The 20,220-nt window shown below is 39.5% G+C and overlaps 1 protein-coding gene across 1 annotated transcript in view; it reads left to right on the top strand.

Moving 5' to 3' along the window:
- The window catches only part of st18 (ST18 C2H2C-type zinc finger transcription factor), a 39,881-nt gene that overhangs the window by 9,487 nt on the left and 10,174 nt on the right, over positions 1-20,220 (top strand). The window contains exons 3-7 of the mRNA XM_084546179.1: positions 11,333-11,448; positions 14,018-14,069; positions 14,868-14,898; positions 15,088-15,275; positions 18,911-19,618. Coding sequence (XP_084402305.1) covers positions 11,333-11,448; positions 14,018-14,069; positions 14,868-14,898; positions 15,088-15,275; positions 18,911-19,618 — 1,095 coding nt within the window. The remainder of the gene's footprint in view (positions 1-11,332; positions 11,449-14,017; positions 14,070-14,867; positions 14,899-15,087; positions 15,276-18,910; positions 19,619-20,220) is intronic.

Genomic DNA, 20,220 nt, shown 5'->3' with positions numbered 1-20,220 from the left:
AAATTCATTATTATTACATATTGTGTTCACACGTCAGTCCCTGGAGACCGGGGGGGACATCACCGACAGATAAGCGTGTTTGGGTGGCCCCAACCATCAGCTGGGGAAAGGCTGCGCTTGGATCTTGAGGGGGGCCCCCTCATGGGTATCACTTATTTTAAATCCTGAGCCACACCAACCCACCCCCCTCTTCTGCCCCCCTCGCCCCAGGCTCCACCCAGAAGTGTGGTTGCCTTTGTCATTGTAATCTGGCCCTGTTTGCTAAACGCTTCCACTGTTTACTCTCTGCTATGGGGGCTTGTATGAACAGGAGTCAGCAGGACGCAGGGTGACATCACTTTGGTTGGGGGGGTGTTTGAAAAGCTGCATTTGTGATTTCTCGGGGCCCCTTTCTTCTTTTATTCTTCCCTGTCTCTATCCAGGCCTGTCGAACGCATGAGCTAACTCAGGAGGCTAACATGGCCTACAGGGAGGAATTACACCTAATTACTTGAATAACTGCTAGGCAGCAGCTTTCTATAGTCACCAAAAATCATTTCCAGGTCTCTGCCTTTTACTGATAGCTAGACTTCTTATGACAGAAAACCTCAGACAAAGCTTTTACATTCAAATTATCCAGGAGAAATGAAACAGACTGACAGGTACAAACATTAAAAAGGAGGGAAATCAAATTAACAGACAAGGATTTCATATCATCTATTTTTGTTGTTGCCGTAGCGATAAAGTCGCAGACATTGAAACTGGTCTGTTGAGCCATTGTTATCATCCCTGGCCATCTGCTGCTGAGGAGTGACATTCCCTCTCATTTGCATGATGAGTGATGTATGAGGAGCTTGGGAGGGCATATGCCCTGGTCTTACGACAAAGCAGGAGAAAGTTTTTTTTTTAAAACACAGGATCGATATATGAATAGGGCCGGATGAAGCAGTAAAAAAAAAAAAAAGAATAAATCACCTGAGTGTGTGCGTGCTCATGTGTGTTTGCCCGCATGTAGGCTGCATCCTCGGTGAGCACACACAAATCTGTGGTGTCTGTGCATGTGTCTGTGTGAGTGTACGCGCGCATGAGTAGAAGCTAGTGCGCGCATCTGCCTTCTTGTGTGCCTGTTTGTGTGTTTTGCGGATGTGGGAGTAGAGCGAGGAGGGGGGTTGGTGGCTGTTGATGTGCAAATGTGCATCATGTTGAAGGGCTGTGAATGGGGAGGTGTGACGTAAAAAGGGACCCGAACGCAGGTGCTTATCTTGAGGCTGTCAAAGGCACAGTATGTCATATTCCTGGGGACTACCTTTCAAAGCCACAGCACCAGCTCAGCTATCAAGAGACTGGGAGAAAATCAAACTTTTTGGATCACAGCACTAGGTTGGTGTCAAAGTTCTTTTTATTTAATATACTGTCAGTTTGGTCAGCGTTTATCACCACTGATACGCTGTATCGCATTTGTGAACGGCAAGCCTTTTAGCTCCTGCTGTTAGATGCTGTCCTAGGAAATACAAAACAGCTGAAATGTACAAGTGTTAGAAACTTACAGATTTACACTCAGATTTTACTCAGCTGTTAACTTGTGCTCTACGGATTTCAGACGATTATGTGAAGGAGAAAAAAAAGAACGATGCTGGCAATTGTTTTGAATTGTGTCAGGGGGTATTTAGAAAAACGTTGCACTGATGGTGAATATTGTTTGCCTGATACAAATCAGTGTTCTGAAAATCTTTGCTGGAAAGCGAGCGCAGCTTCTGTCCAGGTTTCAGACAGTTTGAGAGGAGATTAAATGGCTCAAACTGCTTTTTGAGAAGCATGACCTATTTTTGATCATCCAGATATCATGAGATACTGTCTACCTAGATTAAATTCACAGCATTTGTGTGGAGTATAAGCTTGTCTTAGAAGAACACATGTTCGTATTGTGTGTAGAGACAAAGCATTGTCAGGTTGCCTGTGGCTTTGACAGTGACAGCTGTACATACAAGACCACTGAGCCTAATGCACTTAAACATTGACTCTGTGTTCCAATAACATGTTTGAGCAAGTCAGTCAAGTATTTTATTGCATCCTGCTCCGGCTTTCTATATTGTATTGTAAGTTTGAAAACAATATGCTAATGCTGAATGTAGTTTGACAAATAATAAATAATCTACAAATCAGCTTTTGTGTTATAGTCCGAGGGCAAGACTCAGATTTATACAAATTCAGCAGGGCCAAAAGCATTACATTCTGCTCCGGATTTCTGTAATTATTTGCATTGTAACCGTGGTAAAGTTTGTAAACTATATGCTAATGCTGAATGTGGAGGGACTAACACACAACACAACAGTGAACTTTTGAGTTAGACGTGGGCAAGACTTAGCTTTGAACAAATCGTGTGGGGTCAGAGCACTCAACAGTCTCCAGAGCAACTATTGATTTAGGAGGATGGTTGCTGGTTAGAAAAGTTCATCATTTACTAGTAACTTGCGGCACACTAATGGCTCCGAATCTACTCGTATGAATCGTCTTTAAGTTGACCCTTGTTAAACAAAAGTAGGATTATTTTTTTAAAAGCTTACTGTATGAATGCGAAGTCCCCACAGATATGATCACAACCTAAATGTTGCTCCTCTTATTCTTTTGATTATGTAGATAATATTATTAGTATGAAGAATATCCGTCATGTTAATTGCTACATTTTTGAGAGATGTCGTTTTCTGTCACTGAGATGTTAAATATTTTTATGAGGACAGTTTGCGCTGGTTCAATTCAAAATACATTTAAATGCCAGTTGTCATTCTGCCTCCATTTAATCATAACTCCATCAGCTTATTTCAGTCAGCTCGCATCTCTTAATAAACACAAAAGACATTAGATAATACAGCATTGTGTAACAGCGTCAGCGTCTCAATAATCCTCTGAGATAAGTTTGGCAAGTTAAACAGAGATTATAACATATTAAAGAAAGACAGACGTTATAAAGTTAGACCTCGGCTAGTGTTTTTAATAATAGAGGCAGCACAGGCTGTGGTTGGGCTGTGTGGTAAAGCAGTGATAAGTAAGAGGTATTATTCCTCTCTGGTCCACACCCTGCTCTTCAAAGCACAGTTAGTTGCTACACAACACATTAATGTAACCTCTGTTTGCCTCCAGGAACTGTCCAAGGTACCTGCTGCCCAGTAAAACTGGCTTCACAGACTCATTCGCATGGCTGCAACACACACAAGATTTATGTTTATTTCCACTTATTTGGCGAAAAACTAAAAGTTATTCAAGCTACTGAATAATTTCCAGTGGCTTGTTGTGATTGTAAGTCAATTGCCGCCGGATGGTCACTTGTAAACGGCGAAATCGCGCACAAAAAAAAAAAAGCTCAGTACACATGTCAGTTTAATACACAGTGTGTTACCTGTTTTTCCCCTCCTCAAACTTCAGTTAGTTAATCCAGGAAAATGAATTATGTGGATTTAATTCAGCAAGGTCTCAGAAATGATCCATCTGCTGTTGAGCAGCTGGTGAAAGGATAAATGTAATTAATTACTTAACTTTTGAACAGTATTTCAGAAAAACTGTGCTGTTTGTGTGTCCTGCTGGGAAAAAAAAAATAAATAAAAGTAAAGCAACAGTACCTGAACAGTACCTACATCCAAATGTATTTTCCCTCAGCACCGTGGCTTCTTTATTCTAAACAGTGTTTCCATGCAGTCTATAATGTTGTTTAAAATTAGCCAGGAATTTCTAACTTAAAATAACATTAAAGATATCGCTTACATTAAAATTCAGCCTATAATAAGGCAAATATTATAATACAAATACAGTGATGTGTATAGAATTCTAGATAACATCATCCTCATTATATAAATTAAGTAGACTTAGGCTATCTTTGTCTAATTTATTATTTTATGCTGGTGCTTTAGAGGTGGACTCATCCTAACCAGACTTTACAAACTAGGAATTTAATGATGGTTGTAGGATTTAAAAAATGTTAATGTAATGTTTAAGTTGTGTATAAACTCAGTTGTATTTTGTAGCTTGTTTCTTGTACTATTCTAACATAATGATCTAAAAATGTGAATAATGTTGAATCAGGCGGGATTTTCCTAAAAAGAAAATGAAACAGAGAAACCCTTTTAGTGAATACTTATATTTGCTTGACAGGGCAAGACTATGAAATGTTCTCAATTAATATTACATGGGATTTTTTTCCGCCTTTCTTTTTTCTAAATATATTTCTGAATTTACCTTGATTGTAATGTACCTCATTGGCTGTGGTTTTGTTTGTTGGCCTAACTATAAAGGATCTGCTTATACCCTTGTGGGTTGGGAAGAATTAGGATTTATGAATTTATTTCCTCTGTTGTATTGTTTAAACAGCTTTGGTTTAGTTTTGATCCCTTCCTCTTGCCTTTGAGGCTGTTCCACGGTGTCAGCTGTTGACTGATAGTAAGAGAACTGCCTCACAGTGTGAATGAAAGAAAACTAGCGGTTGGTAAACACTGATAAGGGATAAATAGAAAGCGGTCAGGCAGAGATAGTTCTGTGGGAGCCCAGATTGTGTGCGGTCTGTTAAAATGAGATTCTGAGCCTGTCCTTTTTATTCTTCCTCCCCTCCCCTCCCCTCCCCTGTGCGGCGTTTGTCTGGAAAATCTCCAGTGACCCGGCTCGGCAGTCCCAGGCTGCAGTATTCTCTTTTTGTATTTGTTTTGTTTTCTAACAAGGGTCAAGTTGGCCAATAGACATGTCCCTGATGCTTATAGACAGCTGTCATGACTTCAAGTGCTTACAATAGTTACATTTTACATGCATTCATGGTTCTGCACCAACAAGCACAGCAGCAAGAGATTAGTAAAAAAAAATTAAATCTGTACCTTTTGTTAAATTAAATATATCCGCTGTAATTTAAGATTGAAAAAAAGCTGCAGGATTACATCTGAATATATATATATCCAGTATGTATGTCTATAAGCGTTATCATCAAGTCAAGGTACATGTATACATCTTAAACACATATATTTACACATACATAATATGAAGAATATAAGTCTCATTTCTCAATTAGAATCACTCTAAGTAACTATTAATTCATTTTAGGAGTTACATGTTTATTTTTTTTTTTCCAGTAGTAGATTGATTTTTTTTCTCTTTTTTTTCTTGGAGGTGAATTTATCTTTTATGTCATTAAAAAGACCTTCAGAGGTCTTATGCTGAGGATCACCATGTGGTGTATTTACACAGAAAATAATTCAGCCCATTGTAGCCCAGCAGCTAATGAGATTGGTTGTTAAGTGAATGACACAAAGGCTACAAAAAAAAAAAAAAAAGAAAAGCTTAGCGTTTCGGGTGAATATCACAGTGTCCCTTCACACACACATACTCTCCCCGACCAAACACACTCTCTCAGCAGCGAGATTCTGGACTACCCTTTACCCCACCTCGATATCCTTCTGCTCCGTCTCCTCCCCGATGTCTCTCTGAGATGCAAAACAAAGGCTAAAAGGGGGCATGGTAAGTCGAGCTCGCCATTCTGCCCTGTCGGACATGTTAACACGAGAGCATTTAGATGTAGGAGACAAGTGATTCTGTTTGTCTTAGTAAGGATGTGCTGTGCTGTGTAAGCCTCAGGCTCAGATAAGTAGATTCATGGCCAGGTCAATAACACTGACGCTGTTTTGTGTGACTCAGAATCAGATCACTACGTTTTGCTTTAACTTCAGAATTGCTGCTGAAACTTTTCTCCTCGTGCCTTTCTTTAAGCCACTTTTGTTGTCGTGTATTTGAACTTTGCGTTAGTTTGAATCGGGCTTGCTTTTTAATCGCAAAAATGTACAATGGCTGATATTTTTATTGTTGGTGATGCTTGAGTAAAGCTTCACTTAGTGCTATCCAAAAGCTTATTTTAAAATGTACAACAGAGAAAAGCATGACAGCACGGGAGAGGGTCTTGTTAAGCACCCGTGCTCAGTTTGTATTGATTGCTGAACTGCTTAGATAGTCGCTCAGAAGTGAATAGATGTTGTTCCAACACAAACATGCACATTGTGAGCACTGTGCAGATATCTTTTACCTCTCCTCCGACTCCTTATTTAGATCTTCAGAATAGTAGCACTCGAGCATCCGAAGTGATTGCTGCAATACAAAATTTAAGTGCATTAGCTTATCATGCTCTTCTGTTAGGCTGGAAAGTGGGTTAAAGTCTATCGTGTATATTAAACCATGGACTTAACTCAAATTTACATTTTGTTAAAGATTACTCCTTTTATTGATGCATATAATCATATTCATGGACCATCTGCTGATTTGGCAAGCGTGGATCAAACTCACAAAACAGCCCTGCTAACCTTTTAAGTACAAAATAGTCTGGCTTAACTCTGCTAGCCCAGAAGTGTGTGTGTATGTGTGTGTGTGTGTGTGTGAGTGTGAGAGATTGTATGGATATTGGATAATACTTAATTTAGATCCTCCAGGCTGCTCGTGCCATATTTTATTTTATCATGATCGCTTTGGTAGCAGACCAGGACTTGTGTTTGAACAACTGAGCAAATAATGTTTGTCTGACAATAAGCAAAGCAAAATCTTGCTGTAAGGAATCTGATTAAACTCTTGACCACGGCGTACAGCTCGGAGTTTATACCCGTCGCCATGGTTACCTGGATTTCACAGTGCAGCATTGCACACTTCCACCTGGACGGGAATGGCTATACGGGTCTCACCTCTTGACTGTAATAAAACACTGCTCCGGGCTTCTCTAGTTGTCCTGATAACTGATTTAGTCCTGAACTATCTCCCAGTGTGTGTTTCACAGAAATAGGAATTCACCACTGGGCATCCTTACTGCATGAAATACTTATGTTCGACTCATTCCAAACAAAGCTTACGCAGATTGAGAATTCATATGCCAGAGGTAAATCCGAGTTAACACGGATTTATACTGGCATGAGTTAAAGGACTAGAGTTTGTAATCCAGGTGGCCAAGGGATTTTACCATACAGTGACAAAAATCACTTAAAACTCCCCCAACATCCTGAGCCACTGAGCTCAGTAAGCAGACAGATTGTTCAGAATTGATGACAGCACAACTATATCAGAGCCGGACTCTGTGTTTGTGCATGTATGTGTTTATACGCATGCTCGCGTGAATGTATGTACGTCTGCGTGTGTGCATATGTGAACATGTTTGCTTCCTATATGCACTCAATTAGCACTAAAGGGGCTGTTTAGAATGAGACCTTGACAGATTGGCATTATATTCCTTTATCAGAGCAGGGGAGGTGTATTGAGACTCCTGCCTTTGTATCTGCGTAAACATCAGTAGCACAAATACAAATACAGCATCCTCCGTTTCAATAGTCACCGACTGATTACTACATCGACAGAAGTCACTGTATTATCCAAATAATTCACGTATTTGAAGTCCTTGATCACCGTACCCAAAAATGGGTGAAAAACAAAGGTGCAGCTCTATATGCATATGGGTTAGAGTGTGTGTGACTGTGCACAGCCATGTGCACATGTGCACATGTGTGTGGAGGACAGAGGAGCAGAGATAGAGTGGAGTTGTTTAATGACAGGAACAGCTGACTCATTTAGAGAGAGCAGTGAAAGGTAATTAACCCTGGGAAAACTACAGCTGCCATGCGAGCTGTTCACTTCAGCGCAATCTGATTAGGAATCACTGCTCGAGTCCCTGACTCCTTTCAGACACTGTGTGTTCGAGGTAAACTTTTCCCTTTGCCCCGGAGAGCCCCGGAGCACTGGAGACCTGCCTTTTGTGACGGGGGATTAGCTGGAACGGTTACTACGTTTCTCCAAATTGCAGACCACCTGGTAGCATTCATGCAACCTCCTCCATGAAAGGGGCTCCTTGGGCAGGAACAATGAGCAGGATTACTCTGCTCATTGTTACACCGGGGCTGGAACTTCTTTTTCCCCAAACACCTGTCCCCAAATTAGACAGGTTTAAAAAACCATGTTCATCACAACAGAATTCAAAGATTCAAACTAACATGAGAGTGGTTCGGCAGACTGGAGACTTGCCAGTGGGCGAATTCTCTGCCGATCCATTTATTATGCTATTGGTGGATAGTGCAGAGGAAGAACATACAACATTTTATTTGTCTCAATATTTTGGTGTTCTTAATTGGACTGAAATTCTCAAGTAAAATAGCATATCAGCAGAGACGCCTTTCATACGATAAGGAAACTAAAAGCAGCAGAAATTTGGTCAAAAAGAGAAATTGGTTCTTTGATGTCAGAAGAAACAATCTGGACTTGCTGCCTTTGTGTGGTCCGGCTCCAGATGAACTCAATTTAGAGGGAAGGGCTTTGGGATGACTTTGGAAAGCGATTACAAGATTCATAAATCACCTCGGCAAAGGTGTCACCATCTGACTCTTTTATGGGACTCTTGCTAACTCCGTCCAATAACAAGTTTCCCCTGTAGTTATGCCATCATAACAAATCATTGAAGCGATAGCGGCTAGCCAGGCTCCTAATTGTCTGTTAAGAATTCTGTGAGCTGTGTTCTTTTATTGAGGCATCTCTGTCTTGGAGAAGTGATAAGATGCCAATACGCTTCTCTATAAAAGTACTCTTTGGCAAAAGGCACAAACACTTTGCTTGGCCGTCAGGGTAGCTGTGAGGCTGTTATATCTGAAATCGCAGTTGACTTCAAGATTTTGACTGTGTCTGCACGAATCCAGAAACCACCATTACACGGAGGAATGCTCATAAATTGCTGGCAGAATCTTTTTTTTTTTTTTTTTTTTTTCATTTTGATAGGGAATATACATATACACAGCACGTATTAAAACCCACAAATTTGTCTTTCACTGAGATCTAACTTACTTTGGATTCCACTAAATAAACTCATGTTAACATGTAAAGCACTCGAGGGAGTTAAAAAAAGTTCTGCATATTTTGTCTTGATTCCTCTAAAAATATTACTGGTAATTTTACATCGTGAAATTTAAGGAAAGCAATTTAAACTTAAATTTCGACTCCTCTTTGACCTTTCCTAAAATATATCTCAGCTATTCTGATGTCCAGCTGGCATTTAGGCACAGGACATCTGATGGCTCCCTGGCCACCTCATTCAAATTGACAAAAATAAAAAAATAAAAAGTTGTTTATCTAAATACTCTCTCAACAGAAGTTGATTTTAATCTCTGACCACAGCTTAATTTACTCACCACGAACCCATTTGCATCTCAATGAAAAATGACAAAAGCAATCACTTGTGTTCGGTATACAGTTTTAACCTGCTTTCCACGCAGTCCAATCAGCTATATTTCTGCTAGCTTACTTTTTAGCTTCAGCTACACGGGCTGTATGTTTCTGTGCACACACGCCCCGAACCTCCTATAGGGTAAATATGCATTGTGATCACTTCACTGTATCCTCGTAGACATTCATTACAAGGAAATATGAAAGTAAAAGGTGCTATCTCCTGCCGTTTGCTCTTTATTAAACATAAACAGAAAACACTTAGCATGTAAAATTAATGTGAAAATTATTCCCGGGGTAAACTATAAACACAGAAGTTACCCCGCACATTTACCCTTTTTTTCTCCTTCCCCTAGATCAGAGTGTAATTGCCAGTAATCAGGTCTGTTTGCTGCTGATAAAACCACTCTGAATGCGAGGAACCCTCTTTGTGTGATGACTCAATTATGCCAGAAGTGGCTCATCAAACCTGGCCCATCAGCTGCTTTAATAAATAAGGAGGAAAACTTGCTGCAGGCGCATTATAATTCCATTCATTCCATAATTAAATCCATTCCAGTTTTAACCCTTCACTCAGTGTGCTTCTGGAAGAGGAAACAAAAACAAGGAGTGAGGGGAGGGGGTGAGTACACACCAGACAGTGACCTTGCACAGAGCACCCATCCGTTCCCTATAATTCAAAATGATACTGTTGACGAAAGGTTAAGAGAAAAAGGCTCGTGGAGAAAAGGATGGGGATCAGTTAAGACGCGGCTCCTGTGTTTTATGTATGCATTGTTTCCACACACAGTCTTAGACAGTAATTATATTAAAAGAGTAATCTAATCATAACAGTTGGTTGGTTGAGTGTGCAGCACTGACATTTTGAAATCTTATTTTGTGTAATCTCATTTGCCTCTATCATCTCGCCTGTACCCCCTATCTAAAGGAAATGTAAATAATGTAATTAATTTTATGGTCTCCAGAATCTTACTTTGCGACTCTGTCCTGCTTTATTGGTTTCAAGATGAGGTATCAGAGCAGAGTTTTTTACTCCATCACAATAATGTCTGTGTTAATTACATGAGAGCGTCCCAAGTGCACGGATAAGCTGGGAACAAGGGGACACAAAGACTCAAGGTCAGTGATGAATATCCACAGCAGCTGCACAGTATTAATAAGGCATTATATGAAAATAATAATAATAGCATCACTTACAACAAAATGTGAGTGTGTGGTTAGAGCAATGTCAGGAGCGTCGGGGTGTTTTACAGGCATTTGCTCTCCACCATCTCAGCTTGGATCCAGCCTCTCTGATAATGGTGCGAGGCAATGGTTATTCATGATTGCTGGACTGGGAAGGTCTCTCTCTTTTTCTGTCCCCAGTCGCAGCCCATTCTCTCCTCTGTGGTGGGAATGCTAGCAGATGGGGTTAGGGGGGAATGGGCTGGGCTCAAGGACAGCTAGCAGCCAGATTAACACGTAGAAAATCTCATAGACCCTCAGCATCAGGCTGCCTCCTTTCCCCCCTGAGAGATCTGCCCTAGACGCAGGGAAACAGTCCTCTGAGAAGCATTATTTATGTTGGACTTGGGGTATATGTGTGTGTGTGTGTGTGTGTGTGTGTGACGCGGGGTGGGGGCATAAATATGATTCAGCAGATGACGAACCAGCCCGCATAGTAGTGAGTCTTTTTTCATATGCTAATGAAACTGAGTGAATAACCCCCACTCTTCCTCCCCCCTCAGTTTTGTTTTTCGGGGGAAACGCTCTGTGAGCTATAATTAAGAAGACGTGTGTGTGTGTGTGTGTGTGCGTGTGTGTTTTTTTTTTTTCAAAGCTAACAGAAATAAATAATTCCATAATAAGATCTGTGAAGTGAAGAGGCTTAATGTACTCATTGTGTTCATCCTTGTTTTCCCTCTTGGATGTTTTGTATTAATTAGAAGCAAGCAATTTGATCTCTGTCAAGCAATCAATTTGCATCGTGTTCCTTATTCCATGTGAGGTATTAATATGCTCTTTCCACCTTTTTCTGACAGCCACGGTGTAAAATGACGGAAAAACCTTCCAAAAGTTTAGATTTAAAGACCTCATTTCCAGTTATATAAAAAAGTTCCATATTGCAAACTAAAATTTGATGTGTCTTTGTGTCTTTCTCTTATAGATAATGAATTACATGATCACTTCCTGAGAGAAAACAAGCGTGAAAGCGTCAACCAGGGTGAACAGTGTGGATCTGGCATCTTATCCTACGGAGCGCTCGGAAAACTGCAATCAAAGGTAAATAATCTGGGCATACGTGGCGCTGAAAACAAAAGATAAAGTTTTACAAGTATAAAGTTTTGTTAGGGACAAATACATGATTGCACAACAATGTTTCAGATAAGTACAAGTGGTGGAGTGTCAATTCTCCTTTGACCGTGAGGATCACATAGTGAGATAGGTTTATACTTATGCAGCGCTGTGGGTGGCTGGTAGATAATATACTCTTTAAAAGGTATTGCTGAATGTGCTTTTTGTAAAGTGCCTTTAGCTGTCATGTGGCCTTAGCTGAATTTGAACCTGAAAACTTTCTTTGAAGCCATTATAGAAAGCATAGAGAGAACCTTGCTCTGCACAATTTTATTACAAGGCCCCTTGGTTTAAAGTAACCAAGGTGTAACACTGATCTGTTAGAATGAGGACTACGTAAAGACGATAAGAAAATACAGGAAATATCGGATATGGAGAAGGCTCCACAGTGTTATCATCAGCAAAAGTGATATATGTAGAGGCCTTATTATTTGGAAAAGTGATACTAACAATGCCATTTTTCTTTTATGACATCTGGCATATAACTGATGTTTTTTTGGAAACTAAACAATATTTAATACAAGAAAACTAGCCAAAAAGATACCAAAGGAAGCAGCATTTAGAGGGAAACAAACACAATAGATTATCATCTTCACGATATGATATTAAATATTAAAGTTTTCTTAAATTTACACTTTTAGTAAGTTATCACATTGGTTATTATGCACCCAGTCCAGGTAAATATATATATTTTAAATTCCACTGGTAACATTATTAGTTGCATTTCAAAAGATGGTTGTATGCATATATATATAAGGACATTGCTGAATTACTATTTGATAGTGTAATACAAACCCTTCCTTAAACCTGAGTACTGCTTTTAACTGCCAAATATGGTGTAAAAAGTATTATCACTTCCCTGTCACATGGCCTTGATAAAAACCCTTTATGTCTTTAATCTACGTCATATAAAGCTCTGTAAAATATATTATACGCTGATCAAAAGAAGGCAACTTATATAAGGTTTTCAGCCAGATTGTTTTGGTGGATGTCAAATAAAAGCTTCCATTTGACCATGAATGTATCTATTTGTTCTGCTTTTGTAAACAGCATCACATGTTTGTCCATGTTGTTGCCGTGCCAGGAGTACGGACCAAGGCCTTCCTTGTTCCTTTGTTACTTGTCACTCCTTGCTCTGCAAATTAGACATAAACTATGTGCTGTTAAAATAACCACTAACGATGCATCAATGAATTTGTGACGTCCTTTAAAACCAATTCTCGACAAGGGGACGGTTTTAATTTTCTTAACTGACTCAAACTTAGATGTGTGAAACTGAATACTGTGTGTTTAGACTCCAGTCAAACAAAGACTACAGCCTAAACCTCACTGAAACGGTTTTTCATTTAATATAAGTTGAGTTTTTAAAATTGCAACCGCTACACATTTAGGCAATTCCTGTAGTGTTATTGTTACTAAACCCCGTGGTAGCAAAGCTGAATACAATATAATGATTAACTACTATTTTTTTTATTTTTTTAAACATTTATGTGAGAAGGACACATACAAAATGTCACATAAAGAAAGAAAACAAACACCCGGGTAATATTGTGAGTCAGTGGTGATATTTCAGTCCACTGATAACATCATTTGAACTTTGATTAATTCCCATGTTACAATCTCAGGTTGCACAATGTAAGAGCAACATTTTGCCTTGAGAACATCACATTTATACAAAATGTTAAAGCGTGTCTGTGTGGAAAAGTGTTACAAACTAATGAGGTACATTCATTTTTACAGAATGTAATCTATAGTGTTTGGGAGTTGTTTGTCTCAATAGGCTGTAGTAATCAAAAGTAATGAACCTATTATGAGCAGGACCTCTGAGGGCCCGGCGTGGCATTAAGAGTGTGGCACATAAAAGGTTTATTAAAGGAAATTAAGGTCCATCACTGCCACACCTGCTCCCCTATTATAAATGTATGACAGGTCAGTGCCTTCAATCACAACAGCAAACGAGAGAGAGGAGTCATGTTTCCCATTACCAGGGAAAAGTAACAGCATATCCTATGACTCACAGATTTCACTGGCCTGTGACCACTATACGCCACCATCAGCCTGGAATAATTATGTTTAATAGGTTTTATTTGGGACTCACAAGCAACAGCCAGCGAGAGTGGATGGATTTTAGCAACTATTTTTGTCTAAACACACACTATGAGTTGCTGTCTGCACTTAAATGTCATTATTTAGTGTCATTCCAATTTCACTCACCTTTCAAACTTTTTCTTCTAACATTATACTTTATGTGTTTGCATATTACTGATTTTTTTTAAAAGCTCGTTTTGGATGTTGTTGTGCACAAGAATTGATTTTAAAGCTCAATGGCTGCGGGTAGCACCGCAGTTTACAAGCCAAATAATCACAATGATCTGTTAAGTGTTTAAGAACGTTCCTATTGTAAATGTAATAAGCTATTATTATTATTATTATTATTGTTATTAAAAAATACGTTAAAACCTGTATTTTAGTGGCTCATCTATTCATTTATTTACAGATGGACTCTGAAGGCGAGGAGCAAACCTTGAAAACGTGCAACAGCAGCACAGGTGAGTGCAGCTTTCAGTTCTAGTTTGCTTTTAACTACACGCATCCACACACTCACACACGTTCCACTTATCACCATGGGTTAGGGGTATCAGTTCAACAATCCAACTTTATAACTGTCAATTTTATGTATTATCTTACCGGTCTGAAGAGCACTGCAACGCCATTTCATTATTCAGAGGGGAATAACTTCATTAAATTGGAACACTGGCTCAAATTAGTTAAGGAGTGTGTATATATTGTGTGATTGAAAACCTCTAGACTGGATATGTCATTATGCAAGTGTTCAGGGCCTCTGAGGCCTTCCTGCTCACGCTGGAGCTATTACTACACGTGGGGAAATTCATGAAAAGTGTTATTATTGGTTGTGCTTCATAGGAGTAGGGATAGAACTTGTGAATGAGATTTATGCAGGCCCCTGGGAAAATTGATTTACCCTTTTAGATCATGTTGTCAACGCTGTCAAAGGATGTGCTACTGTTGGTTTCCCAGAGAATGAAAAGCTTTTCAGATCAATGAAGAGACCACTTCTGCATCCTTATGCTGATTATACCCGATGGCATTGTAAAATCTGCGGTAAAAGGTTGGATCAAGCAGTATTAGCCCAGGTTCTATGATCGCTGAAACACTATCTGCAAACCAAATATTTACTGTGCACCGTAAAATTTCATTAGCAATAGCCCAAAAGTAGGGAGTTGCCTTGAACCTTTGATGAAGAATATGTTGACAGATGTTACACTGCTGTAGTGGAAATGTAAACAGGAGTTTTTATCTGTTATTTCTTGGCCTTCATTTCACAGGACTGGCCGACTGCATCACTGAGACTCACAGGTAAAATTTTATGATGTCAACACAATTTTTCATCTTTATGCCAAGGATTAAAAAAAAAAAAAAGAGGTGACGATTTTAACATCATATAAAAAGACTCAAAATTTAAAAGGCGGGGTTTTAAAATGAGTCATCTGAAGCTTCTGTTGACCCTGTCTTGCTTTTTGTCCCTTTCCCTTTTCCCTTTTCCAGCCCATATGGGTCTGTGGCGAGGAAGAGGAGCGCTCAGGAAGGGGTGCAGGGTGCCCCCGTCAACAAGAGAAAGTCCCTGCTGATGAAGCCCCGCCACTACAGCCCCAGCGAGGCATGTGAAGAGGAGAGCGAGGACCTGGCACCGCCACAGGACAAAGAAGAGCTGAGGAACATTGACACTCCAGCAGGTAAACAGATGTCCTGTTGTTTTGTCTGTTTTGATGAACAATTGACGCTGAATTTTAAAATCCCATCTGTTGCATTCATATTTCCCTCCCTCTGCCATCAGCCAGCAGCCGTAGTCATTGTGCAGTGGAAGTGAAAGACTACACTGCTGGGTCCACATTAGTTGTGTCTCACGTCCGCAAATTGAAGTTTTGACAGCTGATCTGCCATGATATTTTTGGCGTGGCTTCACCCTCTTTTGATGAGGCCAGATTTCAGACCCCTCATCTGTCCTCTTTCAATAGCCAGTCCAAACCCCATTGAATCCATAGAATGAAATACTGAATGGAGGCGTGCACCAGTTCACTTAGATTTAAATTAAACTTCCTCCATTCTTTTATGTCAAATTTTATTGAAGCCGCCCATTGTGAGAAACAAATGATTTGTCACCACTGCTTGGCTGGTGCTCCAATAATTTACTGTTTTGTGTTTTAAACAAAGATTTTCACTTTACCCACAGAAACACTTCATCAACAACAGTTAAAAATTGCTTATTTTCACTTATGCCACTGTCCTTTTCACGAGGAAAAATGTTTTCTTTTTTCCTAATGAATTGAATTTTGTGCATTTTGGCAACAATGACGGTGGTGTACATGTGCATTCTCGCCCACTATAATCTGCACTGATTTGGTATATTTTTAACGATGTAACTAAGCAACAAACGTAATTGTCCCTTTCAAAAGCTTTTGTTAGGCCCTCTAACACAGTCTAATACATAATTAGGCATAATGTCTACAGCTCATTATAGTACACATGTGTGTAGTTAAATGGACCGGGAGAGTAGCTCACTGAATTGTGTGGATTCATTGGAAATGGAATTTATTTGTTTCCTAGGTTCATATTACATTACAATTATCAAAGTAATTCACTGTGTATCATCAGTTCTTTCTTTTGTTGTTGTGTATTCCAGATACTTTTTACCAGTGATTGACTGCTGTATATTTTTCCTTTATTTAAACCTGATGTTCAGTAGAGTTGCTTTAAAACAAAATGAAATCCAGCCAGAACCAAAAATGTCTGAAGCGTGTCAAATGAACATGAATACTGATAAACATATTCAGAACATATTTTGCGGTTATTGTCGGATTCAAGGGGGGCTATTTTCTGTGGAAAAACAAAAATTGGAAAAGTGGTCTGGAGGCAGTCAGAATTTTTGCAGTGGGAAGCTGGTCATATCTGCATTTTAACAAAAAGGGAGAAAAATAAGCCTCTCGTTTGGTTGAGCCACGCTGCGTTCAACTCCAGCCAACTGCAGCCCTGCTGCAGAGTGCTGGTAATGGCTATTCTGGAGTACAAACTGTTCACCTGTTCCAACACACAAACCACCGGAGGGATCCAAGTTTTTTTCCTCCATCTCTTTCCTTTTTTCACTGCACTTCTGTGTCTGTGTGTGTGTGTGTGCGTATATGTCTGCGTGCTTGTCTGACTGTATGCGGCTGTGTCAGGCCTGGGAGTCCATCTGGATGAAAAACAAAACCCTTGTTGCTTGCCTCATAAATGTAAATACGTGTAACTGGCTTTAATTTTTCATTCAACAGGGTTTGTCTTTAGACACCTCTTTTTACATATTTTTCACAGCAGGGAATAGACACTAACACATTGTGATGTTGCCCGGTGTTAAATTCTGTTGGACAATTAGAAAAAAAAGAGGAAAAAAAATGTTAGCTTTATTTTATGAGTGCTACATCGTTTCTGTCGTGTTTCAAAGCTCTTTTGCTAAGGATTAAGTTTCCGTGTAGTCGTGGCTAATGCTCGTATCTGTGTCGTCCTCTGCACTGTGTGATCTGATTCTCACAATCCGTCTCTGTCTATCTTCTCAATCTAACGAATCCTACTTTTGGTTCGGACTCTAATGTCTGGCTACTTAAGAGGATATAGCCTGCTAAAAGTAAAAACCCTCGCAGTCCAAAGAGCTTTAATAGGGCATAAGTTTGAATGGTTTTGGAGGATCAAGAGAGATTTTGTTGAATCAATCCAGATGATAGCTTTCCATTGTTAATCACTGACCATGACTTAATATGATCAGTGGTGTTAATAAAGTGTTGTTTCAGATGCATTTTGAGGGATAACTCTAACCCTCTTTGTCTGTTCCACTGATCAGACTTTCAGGCTTCACACAGTCTTTCTGTACATATGACTGGGATTTATGCTAAAAGACGGAGAGGCAAAGGCCAATGCAAATTAAATTATTGAGAGCACTCACCAAAATAAGCTGGAGAAAAGAGATTATGGGTATAAAACGGGTGTAAAATTTAAGAAGAAATGCATTCATATTTTGTTCATCTGCAGTAATGCTAATACATACAGTATATCATATATCCCCTATATATAACATTTAACAATGTAATTCAAAATAAAAAATAAAATCCTGCAGCATGTGATTTTGATATTTCTACTCTGAAATAATATTACAAACGGTTAATGTAGAAATAAGACCCAGAAAAATGGGTTAGTCAAAAAAGCGAGAGATGTTGATGTATGCACGAACACAGGCACTAAATGGCATGTAGAATATAGAAAAGGCTTGGATCAGCCGCGACTCCACATAAATCACACACATTAAATGTGTATAATTTCAACATTTCAACCTTAAATAAAACACCTGTTTTAATTTAAGTAACGGCTTCAGTCAAATGCACTCCTAATAGCTTGATAATTTTCATTTTCATTTCACCTTTCAACAGTTTGGCAACCCCTCATTTCCCCTGTAAAGGTTCTCATAAACATTGTGTTAAGATTAAGATAAAAAAAAAAATATATCTAATCAAATTAAACCAAATACTTGCATTTTTCAGTAATTACGGGTCACGTTCACTAAAGGAAGCCGCTCATCTCTGTGGGCGCTGTTGGCGGCTGTGACTTTTTATCTAACAAATATTATTGTCAGGTTTTTGACTGAAGGGTATAGCTGGCTTCTCCTAAACAAGGTTTCTGCAGCACAGATACGCAGGGAAATGTACTGAGATTTCTCTCTTTTAGCTCCATGCCTGTGGTTTCCTCCATCTGTGTTTTCAGGAATCCTCTTCACTTTTCTCATCCTTCAAAACAAGAATTATGTGTTTTTAAAATCCTTTTATTTTTTTTTAGATAACAACATGTTGCTGCTGAGCTTGCTCTTAAAAATACACATAACTAATTAAAAACTGATGTTTTCCGTCCAACGCGCCGCAAATCCGTTCATAATCTTGTCCTAAATCTATATCGGGTTCTTGCTCCAATTGGAGACGACAGGGAAGTGGAAAACAATCGTGCTCCTCATCTCTAGGTTTCATGTTGAAGTAGCAGAAAGCAGTGTACAATATATGTCATCTAAAATATGCTTGAGGAATTGCTTGGAAATCTTGCAACCTTATGATTATCATTTCGGTTACCACATGTATTCTTATAAATCCTCTAAATGGTTATAAAAACATGTTTTTCCTCAAGATATTATTCATAGAAAAGTAACACAAAATCTAAAACCTTAAAAGGATTTGCAGAAGATTACCAAGGACATACAATTCTTATCCTGTGTATGACTGAAGGGTCACAAAAGAGGAAGTTTAGTATGCTAAGACTCAAATACTTTGAATAATCCGCGTTGTCTTGTTTTTTGTAGATGGAAACTTAAGCGCAGTCAATGGAGTGGCTAACAAACATGGCTACCATGATGTGGCAGCCAAGTCACTTGGGTGGTGTGAAGTTACATCTAATGGCTCTCCTCAGTGCGAGCCGGACACATCTGGACCTTTACTGGATGAAGATGATGAGGAGTTTCTTAATAATGAAGAAGAAGACCAAAGTCAAGGCAGGGTGAGCGGTACATCATCACCGCAGAGTCCATATGGTGGAGACATGAGGGAAGCTGAGTGGGAGCCCCTATCTCTGTCCACCAAGGTGAACAGCTCAAACTGCAGTCCATCCGCCGCCTCTGAAGACCTTTCAGGCAGGAACGGCCACGTGAAAGAAGAGCCTCAATCAGAATTAGGTGGCCCCATGGGTAGAGCGAGCATTTTTCAGGCCGAAGCTTTAAGATACAGGCTGCTCCCCACAGAGGAGGACAGCGAGGGGGAAGTGGAGGCCGAGAGGCCGCCTCGGCTAGACAGCTGGGCTCTGGGCCTCCACGAGAGAGGCCTCGAGATGAGCCGAGGGAGAGTGAACCTGAGCTTGTTGGAGCAGGCCATAGCTCTGCAGACGGAGCAAAGACAGGTCCTGCACCATGCCTACAGAGAGATGGACCGGTTCCTCATAGAGCAGATGACCAATGAGAGAAGGCACCATAGGATGATGGAAATGGACAGCCGACTCAACTATCATGGAGGAAAAGGTATAAATGTGAAGTACTGATATAAAAAAAGATAAGAAAGAAAGAAAAACAGTAGCTTCGCACATGAATCTCCATCCAGTCTAAATCAGATGGACCACTTGTGATTTGGATGATTGGGCGCTCAAAAAACATTTGAAATGAATAAAAGAAGGAGAGGGGGGGAATCAGAGGGAGGAAATCCTCTTAAGGTCTAAAGACATTTTGGCAACAAGTGAAGTAATAAATAAACAGACTAAAATAAAGAAGAACAAAATTTTCTGATGGAATTGCTACTACTCAGAATATTGGATTTTGATAGGAATCAACTGGATATTTAACCATGACCATAAGTCTTAAATCCTCCTAAAGTACCTCTCATGTTTCCCTCTGATTCTTCAAATGACTGCAGCTAAATGTGTAATCCTAGATGTAATCTTTAGATAGATGGGCATTAAGAAGTGAATGTTCTGTGTTAAACAGCAGCCTTAACTAAAATGACAGATTAAAAGATGCATATTGTGGAAAAAACAGTGTCTGACTCTACATGATATTTCAATCTGTTGACCTATGTATGATATACGTACGATAAGATCAGTACAAAAGGATTTAATGCATATTCCACA

This window comes from Chelon labrosus, assembly GCF_963514085.1.
Source record: "Chelon labrosus genome assembly, chromosome: 6".
Classification (NCBI taxonomy): domain Eukaryota; kingdom Metazoa; phylum Chordata; class Actinopteri; order Mugiliformes; family Mugilidae; genus Chelon; species Chelon labrosus.
The sequence above is the reverse complement of the archived record's forward strand: the minus strand, read 5'-3'. Positions and strand labels throughout refer to the sequence as shown.